This window comes from Pan troglodytes, chromosome X (genome assembly GCF_028858775.2).
Source record: "Pan troglodytes isolate AG18354 chromosome X, NHGRI_mPanTro3-v2.0_pri, whole genome shotgun sequence".
Lineage (NCBI taxonomy): Eukaryota > Metazoa > Chordata > Mammalia > Primates > Hominidae > Pan > Pan troglodytes.
This window is the reverse complement of record NC_072421.2, coordinates 117,605,987-117,616,769: the sequence shown is the minus strand read 5'-3', so window position 1 is coordinate 117,616,769 and position 10,783 is coordinate 117,605,987. Positions and strand designations below refer to the sequence as shown.

General features: G+C 43.3%; 1 protein-coding gene across 1 annotated transcript; it reads left to right on the top strand.

Moving 5' to 3' along the window:
- Positions 1-234: 234 nt before the first annotated feature.
- Positions 235-6,092, top strand: LOC129135292 (rhox homeobox family member 2). The gene is made up of 4 exons (XM_529136.8): positions 235-589; positions 775-1,165; positions 2,411-2,456; positions 5,511-6,092. The coding sequence occupies exons 1-4, from the start codon at positions 511-513 to the stop codon at positions 5,838-5,840; spliced, it is 846 nt and encodes a 281-aa protein (XP_529136.2). The 5' UTR covers positions 235-510; the 3' UTR covers positions 5,841-6,092.
- Positions 6,093-10,783: the final 4,691 nt, after the last annotated feature.

Sequence of the window (10,783 nt, the reverse complement as noted above, 5' to 3'; positions counted from 1 at the left end):
AAGCTTTGCAAATCCAGGCCCAAGCTCCTGTTCCTGGAGACCTAGGAAGCATGGAGCTAGTGCAAAATCTCCCTTATCGCCATAAAATGGGCTTGCACAATTCAGCACAGCAGCTTCCCCAAGTTCCACACTCACGCATGCCTGTCTACAGGACAACGCATGCAAGCACCCACCCCATCCTACTCCCCCTCCCAAGCCCTACTCCCCCCTCCCCCACACCCTACTACACCACTTACCCCTCCCCCCCCACACCACCAACGCGTGCTCCCCCTCTCCGGGGCAAGGCCAAGCCCCTGAGGCATGCGCACCTCAGCAGGCCCAACCCACAGCAAATAGCGGGAAGCAGAAAAGCAAGAGAGGAGGTCCCTAAGTGGATACACTGTTGCTGAGTCTAGACACCGGAAGAACCTTCCAGGCGGCGACTCACAGTTCTAGCACTGCCTAGGAGATCGTGGTGGCCCCAGCTCAGAACCTGCAGAAGTGCACAGCTCCATCCACACCACTCAGGGTATGGAGCCTCCGGACCAGTGTAGCCAGTATATCACCAGCTTGCTCAGCCCTGGAGTCGACGAGGAGAAAGAACTACAGGGTCAGTACCTTGATGGGACACATGCTTTTGCGAACTCAGGAAACCAAGGTTCTCTGGGAGAGGCGAGTGGACTGGATGATGCCCCTGCACTACCACTGCTCTCAGAGTGTAGCCCCTCACCACCTCCTTCCAACACCCTCAGGACCAATGCCTTGATCTTTCTCTTGGGGTTTCTCCTTTTCCAGATATGAATGCTATGGTGCTGTCGCTTACTGAAGAGGCCGAAGAGGAGGAAGAGGATGCACAGCCTGAGCCTGAGCAAGGCACAGCAGCAGGAGAAAAGTTAAAGTCGGCAGGAGCCCAAGGCGGAGAAGAAAAAGATGGCGGCGGAGAAGAAAAAGATGGCGGCGGCACAGAAGTTCCTGGCCACCTATGGGAAGGAAACCTCGAGGGCACCAGCCGCAGCGATGGCAACGTTGAGGACAGCGACCAGAGCGAGAAGGAACCTGGGCAGCAGGATTCGCGCCCACAGGGCGCCGTCGGGGGGCTGGAGCCTGGCAACGCCTTCACCCCATTGCAGCTGCAGGAGCTGGAGCGCATTTTCCAATGCGAGCAGTTCCCCAGTGAGTTCCTGCGGTAAGCCCATTGCTCTGGTTGGCGCGCGGTTTGCAGGGAGGCGGCGTTTGGCTTTCCCGCAGTCCCTCTCCTACCCTCTCCCCTCCTGAACCAAAACCCATCTGGGGCCTGGTGTTGCTGCCGTCCCCTCCCCGCAGACCCCTGGCACCTAGTGGGTTCTGTAGTGGGGCTATGCCTATTAGGCATCATGCAGAATTTAAATGAACCAAGTTGAGCAACGTTGGGCTGAGGTCAGTTATGATAAATAACTCCTATCCCAGGCGAGGCAGAAATAAAGATGAGGAGATTAAGATTCTGTACAGCAAGTGCAGGGTCGCATTCTGACCTTATTTAAAATTCTGAGAAGTCCGTCGTTCGTCTGGGTTTCCTTTGGTGTTAATTTTTCTAAGTTTCAAATAGTAAGTTAGAATGTCATTTATATTGATTAACGATTTTTTTTGTTATGGGGGGGTTATTTTTTTATTTTTTGGAGAAAGAGTCTCACTGGGACACCCAGGCTGGAGTGCAATGGTGCGATCTCGGCTCACTGCAACCTCTGCCTCCCAGGTTCAAGAGATTATCCTACCTCAGCCTCCCAAGTAGCTGGGATTACAGGCGCCAGCCACCACACCTGGCTAATTATTGAATTTTTAGTAGAGACGGGGTTTCGCCATATTGGCCAGGCTGGTCTCGAACTCCTGACCTCAAGTGATCCTCCTGCCTCGGCCTCCCAAAGTGCTGGCGTTACAGGCGTGAGCCACCGCCCTGATTTTTTTTTTTTTTGGCATCTCCTTTATTTGTGGCATGAGAGAAATGTTCCTAATGTGAGGCTCAGCTGGGTGTTACAGAACAGCCTACTGGGTGTGGGGAGTTGGTAGAATAAAAAATTAAACACGGCCGGGCGCGGTGGCTCACGCCTGTAATCCCAGCACTTTGGGAGGCCGAGGCGGGCGGATCACGAGGTCAGGAGATCGAGACCATCCTGGCTAACACGGTGAAACCCCGTCTCTACTAAAAATACAAAAAATTAGCCGGGCGTGGTAGCGGGCGCCTGTAGTCCCAGCTACTCGGGAGGCTGAGGCAGGAGAATGGCGTGAACCCGGGAGGCGGAGCTTGCAGTGAGCCGAGATCGCGCCACTGCACTCCAGCCTGGGCGACAGAGCGAGACTCCGTCTCAAAAAAAAAAAAAAAAAAAAAAAAATTAAACACAAGAATGAAACGACACCCACAACTCCAAATGCTGAACACGTGTGGTTTCTTCCATAGAGGGTGGCTGGCAAGAAGCATGAATGTGACTGAACTCGCAGTGCAGGTCAGTAAACCGAAAAAGCAATCGGGCAGGGGAGCCATTCTAAAACCCGCTTCAGGGCTTGGACACACTTTGACCCAGACATTGCCATCTTGGTGTTTTTGTGGCCTTTTTCATGTATAGGCAATGAGGTCTGAACTTTGGGATCTTTGTGGCTGGAAAATGCGGTAAGGAAAGCTCAGCTTGTGGAAATTTCCCATTACCAGAGGGAACATGACAATCCACGGAAAAAAAAATGAGTACTGAACTGTTTCCTTTATTCCTTGTGTATAAAATATATTATACACTTGAATAAATTACAAATATATAAATATATGTATTCCAAATTACAAATATATATAATATATAACAGTATAAATGAAATATAGCATAATATATAAGATTGAATTCCTAGCACTGGTATCCTTTAGGTAGCACTTCCATGTGGAGGCATCCTGGGGTTTTCTGACATGGGGATTATTCGAACTAATGCTCCAAAGAGCTCCATTAAACTAAATTATTTAATATATTTAAAACCAAGCGTAAACTCTTTGGTTAAGAATTTATAAATGTTTAGGCATTGGGGTAAAGGAATAATTCCCAACCAGAACGTATGTTTCCTTAAGCTGAGACTGATGGCGGGGGATAGCATAAAGTTCAAGTGCCTGGCCCTCCTACTATTGTTTTTAAGTATTTGGTGAAGCCTTGTAGAGAGTGGCAGCTCTAAATTTTAATTTTCTGGAATACTTTGATATGGCAGGCTGAAAACATTGCTGACATAGTTGGTTTTGCATTATGGTAGAGATAGCGAAAAGGCTTGCAACCTTTGCAAGTTTATCTAGAAACCAAAACAAACTACAAGATCAATTTTTCATAAATTTCCACCAACCTAAGGATGGAAGTGTTAGGCAAGAATTGTATACAGTCACACTCATGGCTTGGGGAAGCTGCGCCCATTCAACTTTTGAAACTATCAAATGCATCAGTGAATATTTTCTTGATCAATTTCTAGCATTTAAGAGATTTTTTGTTTCTTCCAGTTTGTTGTACTAATAGGAAGAGATGTGTTTTGTGGAATGTGTTGATAGTGGGGGATGGCTGTCAGGTCAGGCTAGACTCTTACCTGTGGTAATTTGAAATACCTTTTTATTTATTTGCTCAGGCTGTGATAATAAATTTGTAGGTCAGTGGATCCAAAGGAGTATTTGCAAAAAAGGAAGAAAAGAAAGAAAAATCGGGATGACCTTAATAGCTTTTCTGCAGAGCTCATGTGTGTGAGTGCAGTGAGGGAGCTATGCTGCGGTTCTGTCAATGGTGGCATGCAGAAAAGCAGCCTGACAAAATGGGGCACTGAGTGTTGGCATCCTGTTGCCCTCCATTTTCTCAGGCAGGCAATGCCAATTTGGGGGAGATGCAATATTGACGTTTTGGTGAATTGCCTTTCCCCTCCCTGGGTTTACATAGCATTCACTCAATGCAGTTCTGAAGGCAAAAGGACCACTCTCACTCAGCAAATAAGGAAAAAGGCATGATGTTCTCATCTATTGCCAAACATTTCAGCATGAATATCTCCAAAAATTTTTAATAGATGTTTCCCCCCTCTGTTTTGTAAAGATAGTAAGGGCTGTTTTATGAAACCAATACTGACAATAGGGACCTAATGTTGTCCCATAGCACATTTGGCCCACTTTTGGCATTGCTTATGTTTATGAACCTTTGACCACAGGTACATTGGAATTGTCTCTAAACAAGCACTATTACGGTAGGCTTAAAATTTAGACTATGTATTCATGAGGGAGAAGGACTCCAAATAGTAAGATGGGAGAAGGAAATGGGGCATCAAACAGGGAGAAGAGTCCCTTTGTCCCATAAAATTTGCAGTTTGGGAACTTCCAGAAGGATCAAAATACAATGGAAATGTCATTAACTAGAAGCTTGGGGGATAGTGTTGTTTAATTGACAGGTTTTATTTTTTGGTCTTTTAACAATTGGCAGGTGTTTAGGGAGTAGTGTTTTTTGATACCTCCTCCACATTACCACTGAACATGTTCAGAGTTGCCTATTTGGACACTCCCGCTTTGGGAATGCTGATGAGATTGGGATCTTCTGCTTGAGTAGTGAGGCTAGATGGCTGAAGGCGTCCCATGGAACTGGGCAACCAAGTCTCTGTCCCATATCCCAGGACTATAGGGAGAACAAAGTGAGCTGACCTTGTCCTTAGCCCAGGAAGATTTGGAGGGAGGGATGAGTTGGAGCATGCAGAATTAGCAATGCTTCCTTTCTCTCAAACTCTCAACTGGGCAAAGCTTTTTGAGAATTTTTGTGAATTTGGACGACATTTGAGTCCTCCTTCCACAAAGCTTCAAGCTGAAGTGTGAAGAGTGTCCAGGGCTTCAGATACCCTCATTTCCCAGCAAGACAATCCACAAACTCCCTGGGCCCCCTATAACGAGACTTGCCTTGCAATATACCATCTTTTTAATTCTCAAGGAGTTTCAGAAGATGAATGACCCCTTAGAATTTCTTGAAGGAAAGAAAACTTGTTTTAAAATACAATGTACTCTTATCGATTTTTTACTTTACACTGAAGATGGGCTTTTCAAAACGGGGGCCTCATCTTCTTGGTATGACTTTAAAAGGCACCCCCGCCTTTTTTTCCAAGCTCAGCTTCCCCCATGACCAGGGTGACAGTGGCCTAGTAAGTAGGAGTTGGTGGGCAGCTGGGTAGCTGATGGTCAAGTATCTGCAAGCAGACATGCCACACATAGCAATACCAGCAGGGATCGAGTCCCACTCATCGGCTACACCTGCACCCAAGAGTGGAAAAAGTAATATTACAGATAAAAGGAGAGAGACAAAGAAATAAGCCAAGCCAGAGCGTACGTAGCACATACTTGGAGCTCACTAGGGGAAAGGTGTGGTGTTCACCTTTCTAAGATATTTTAGTAGTAAGGAAGTAGCTTGTCTTGATACACCTGAAAAGGTTAAGGACATAGAGAGTTGCTTGTTGTGTTTTTTTCCATGATGAAATTAAATGCTCAGTATACTAAACCTGTTTCTTTTTTCCTCTGATTGAAGATTTGGTTTGAGAATAGAAGAGCCAAATGGGAGAGACATCAGAGGGCATCAATGGCAAGAAACATGCTGCCCTTCATGGCAGTGGGCCAGCCTGTCATGGTAACCGCAGCTGAGGCCATAATGGCACCCTTGTTCATCAGCGGGATGAGAGATGGTTACTTCTGGGGCCACAGCCATTCCAGCAGCCTGTGTTTCCCCATGCCACCCTTTCCTCCTCCGTCCTTGCCCCTTCCACCCATGCTTCTTCCACCTATGCCACCCGCTGGCCAGGCTGAATTTGGCCCATTCCCTTTTGTTATCGTGCCTTCTTTCACATTCCCCAATGTCTAAGGGATAGCCTCTGTGCCACTTTTTGCCAGAGTGTCTTTGAGCCAGATTCATATTTTGCATAGCACCCCATCAAAAGTAGTTCATCGAATGTCTATTACATGTTTTAAAGAAAAGTACATCATTGACCCATTTTTAGGGCACCTTTAAAAATGTTTCTATAAATATGTGAAGGGTATGTACATTTGTTTTGTGTGTCACATGGGGTCAGTAAGTTCTCAATAAAAATTGTTAAGAAATGCCGTTCAAACCGAATGTCACGGACTCTCGTCTCATGCAGTAATCCTGAGTCACCATCTGGGGGCTGTGCATGTCACAGAATTTTCCCATGTGCCCATGGCAGGCTTACACCGACCCACACATTCTCTTCCACCCCCACCCCCAACACCCCATACTCATCTCCTCTCTGCCCCCATTGATACCAGGTACATGTGCAGGATGGGGTGGTGTGAGTCCCTAATGAGAGAATAGTGTGTTTCAAGTTACTGCCAGGGTGGAAAACAGCAAAACCAAAATGGTATCGGGAAGGAAGCCATGCCCACTCTTAAAAATTCATTAAGTTTTTTCTTGCTATGGAAGACTTCTTTAAAGTAATTTTCTTTTAAAAGTGTAAATGTAAATAATGCCATGAAATTATACACTTATTTAATGGCTAAAATGGCAAATTTTTATATGGTTTACCACAACAAAAGAAAAGAAAAAATATACCAAAAAGTTTTTAAAAAGTGATCATGAACATTGTGGTCATCCTGTGAAGTGACTGCAACGCCTGCAGATAAGGAGTCATGGTTACAACAATATTTTCTCTGAAAATTATTGGATGGCCAGTTTCATAATGATTATGTTTTCAGCCTGAAGGAAAATTCCATTTTCTTGGGTGAGCATGAACTTTCTGTCAGGCTGTCTGCTGCTTTTCATTCCCCACTTCTCTCTTCACAATTGTGGGTGTCAAGCTTCAGCCACGCAATTGCATTTGGTGTGAGGGTTTTGCAAGGAGAAGGAGGTTTATTCATACCCCTGAAGCCACAAGCCTTGGTGGGAATAAGGAAAGTCCATGAATTCACTATGCATTAATGCATGCCTCTTGGCCAAGTGGATTCTTTTTTCTTCTCCGATTGAGATTTTCCTTTTTTTTTTTTTTTTTTTTTTTTTGCTCTTGTTCTCATTGTATTGTGCTTTGTATAATTATTTACAGTAAGTCGCGCATGTCAGTGTACATTCCGTCTGGAAATTGTTTCCATTTGGTACATTTTGTGCCAGTCGGTCTATTCCTGCTCATTATTTTGTTTTTTCTACATTCAGACTGAAACATTTGGTAGCCTAGAGATACTCAGAAATAGGCAAAGAAAGGTAAAAGGGGAGGAGGGGAGATTGAAGTCATACTTCCATTATCCCTCCCCGTGGTTATCAGATTCATAAAATTTTTACACCATCAAAAGACATTTTTAGCCATATATGTTTCCTTTATGTAGAAAATGAGATCTCCTATACTCAGTTGGCATTTGTTTTCATGTATCTGATAAGTACCTGTTAGAATTATAGGTCAAGATGTTGTCTAGCTCTGGTAACCTAGATTCTGAACTTCAAAGCAGAGTTCTTGTACCTTAAGAAATTCAAATTCATAGAATTATAGTTAGGATGTCATTTACTGACCTTGAACAACACATTGTTTAGGTAGCATACAATGGGACTAGTTCAAGGGGCTGGGTGGAGAACAAGTTACAATTTTTTCTGATGGAGAACATTACTGGAGACAGTACCCTTTAAAACTTTCATTCCCTTTTTATTAGCAGCTAACGTCTTGTATGCCTTTACCATGTGACAAGCAATAAAATAATTTCCTTGGATGATTTTGTTTGATGCTCAAATGAATCCTAATAGTGAGGTTCTAGCATCTTCATTGAAAGAAGAGGAAACTTATCCACGGTGCAAAGCTAATCAGAGGAACAGGATCTGAAGCCAAGTTTGTCTGCCTCCAGAGCCCATGCTTTGTCAAGTTTAATTCAGCGGTGGTGCACTGGGATGCCACAGTTAGGGCAATCTGGCTTCCAATCCCAGATGCACCACTTCCCAGCTGTTTCCCCCTGGGCATTTTACTTAAGCTCTGTAGTATCATTATTATTCTCTATAAGATGATAATATTGTATCACAGAATTGATGAGAGGAATAAATAACATATGTAAGTGGCCTTCCACAATGCCCGGCCAGAGTAAGCACACAGAAATGTTTTCTACTATTATTCTATATTATCTCCTATCATCATATTATTATAACCTGTTGTTCCACCTTTCCTATGTGGTATAACAGAAAGAGATCTGATTAAAAATAAGGTGGTCTGGGTTCTTGCTGCAGCTCTACGCTGTCTTTGTTACCTTGAATGAGTCGCTTAACGTACTATATCTCTGTTGTCTCATGTGTTAGGCCATTCTTGTTTTGCTATAAGGAAATGCCTGAGGCTGAGTAATTTATAAAGAAAAGAGGTTTAGTTGGCTCACAGTTCTGCAGGCTTAACAGGAAGTGTGATGCTGGCATCTGCTTCTGGTGAGGACCTCAGGAAGCTTACAGTCATGGTGGAAGACAGACTGGGAGCAGGCATCTCACATGGTGAGAGCAGGAGCGAGAGAGTGGGTGTGGGAGGTGCCACACACTTTTAAACAACCAGATCTTGTGATAACTCGCTCACTATTGCAAGGACAGCATCAAGCCATGAGGTTTCCACCCCCATGACCCAAACACGTCCCAACAGGCCTCACCTCCAACATTGGGGAAAATAAGGATGACATTTCAACATGAGATTTGGGCAGAGACAAATATCCCAACCATATCATCTCACCTATGGAATCATGACAGTAATAGCATGACTCATGTATTTGGAGTAGGTTTAGTGGTAAAAGTTTATCAGGCATATTTCAAAAAATCAGAAAAAATAGGAATGAATGCCTTATGAAAAAAATCATTTCACGCATTGTTTTCTAGAGTGTGGGGAGTACCATTCATGTTTATGTGCATGCTCGACCCCATTTTCCCAGATCAACAATTACTGTTTGTCCCTTCTTGACAGAGAAAAGGAATCAAATGAAGTGAATAATATGGAGAGGAATTTTTTAAAGTGAGCAGAGTGGATATTTTTAAAGGCTTTTCCATGTTTTCGCTATGGTAGTGATACTGTGGCTGTCTGTATAAAAAGGGTGTATCATTTAAACATGCCCTGAAATGGTTAATGACGAAATTTTTGTGATGTCTCGATGTGCTTCCAAATAATCCCAGGTTGGGTGCAGGGATGTTGGAGAAATCAGCAAGGCTACTGATGAAACAAGACTGGATATTAATAATTGTTGAATGTGGGTGGTGGCTATATGAGTGTTCATCTTATGTTTCTTTTATATATTTTGGACATTTCCTATAATTTTTAAAAAAATAGTAAGGGTCGAAAACCTAGCTGCTAACAGGGCCAGGAAGCTAACATAAATGAAGAAAACAAGCAGAGTGGGGACTGGTAAACTGGGAAAGGATATGTCTCCCCCAAAGGGAATGGCCACTACTCTGCTTCAGCCTAATTTTTCTGGTCAGGACTTTGGGGTCCAGATCTGGCAGATTTTCCAGTTTGTAAAGATTGGCCAGAAATAAGTGTTTACATGAAACCTTCTGATCCTTAGATCTGAGCAATCAATTCAAATATGTTTTATTTAAAATTACACTGGTCATCCGAAACAGATCTGCAGACCAGATATAGGATGATGCAGCTTCCAATTTGCAACCTGTACTTGAGAAGGTAACTTTAGGCAAATTCAAAACCGTGGAGCAATAGAATATGATTGAAAGCAACTCTAAAGCCAGCAATCCTAGGATGCCATCATTCCACCTTATTTTTTTCTCATTATAAGTCCTGTTCTCATGTGATAAAAGAAAAACTTCAGCCAAATTAAATTTAAAGGAGTTTAATTGAGCAATGGACGATTTGCAAATCGGGCAGCCCCCAGAATGACAGCAGATTCACAGAGACTCCAGTGCAGCCAGGTGGTGGGAGAGTTATAGACAAAAAAGGGAAACTACATACAGAAATCAGAAGTGAGATAGAGAATGGCTGGATTGGTTACAGCTCGACGTTTGCCTTATTTGACATTTTCATTTTACCAATAATTTTTAAAACTGTCTTTATTTCCCAAAAATTACTTAAGACACATGAACTAAAAGGCATTACACTTTTTACTTTTCTGACAAAATATGTTATTTAAGCTTTTATTATTTTTAAACCAATTAGTGAAAGCTCTTTTATATATAAACATCAAACACATAATACATATAAATCCATAGACAGAAGTTAAAGGACTCATTTTCCAAGCCAGGAATTGAACCCTGAACCCAGGCTGCCATTGTGAAGAGAAAGCATGGCCACATGGTTACAAGGTCAAGCTCCCAAGGACATACAAGACAAGAGGGAAACCTTATCCAGTTTTGTTTTGTTTTTGTTTTTTGTTTTTGTTTTTCAGGGACCTGCAGCAGAGCTTATAAGTGATCAGTTTGCTTGGCTGTCTTGAACAGCGGGCTTACAGGTGTCCTAAGCCTGTATTCTATCCTAAGGTACCCCTCATTAATTACAGAAAATATGGAAAGACACACAAAGCATACCAAATTTGCTACAGCTTAAGACTAGCCTTACAAGTGCTTTTTCTGATCAATTTAAACTTTACAGGAGAGTAGCAGTGATTTTTACCATTTATTCAACCTGTTTGCACAGAGAGAGAGAGAGAGGCTAGAAGTCTGACTGGTAAGAAATTCTTACCTGTTTGCCAGCATGCCAGGCTTCTGTGTTCCGTTTCCCTAAGTGGCCCTAGTGACCCAGCTCGCTGCACCATAGCCCTGGGGGGCCAAGCCGCAACACAAAGGAAAATTATCTTTTTCTGTTTGGGCCAGAGTAAAATATGTGTGACGAAACATAGACATCA

What these genes read in the sequence shown, in the direction of transcription:
- LOC129135292 (XM_529136.8), top strand. Translation starts at nt 511, where the DNA reads ATGGAGCCTCCGGACCAGTGTAGCCAGTATATCACCAGCTTGCTCAGC. An exon ending in CGAGGAGAAAGAACTACAGG is followed by an intron (nt 590 to 774) that starts GTCAGTACCTTG and finishes CTCCTTTTCCAG; the next exon opens with ATATGAATGCTATGGTGCTG. An exon ending in TGACTGAACTCGCAGTGCAG is followed by an intron (nt 2,457 to 5,510) that starts GTCAGTAAACCG and finishes CTCTGATTGAAG; the next exon opens with ATTTGGTTTGAGAATAGAAG.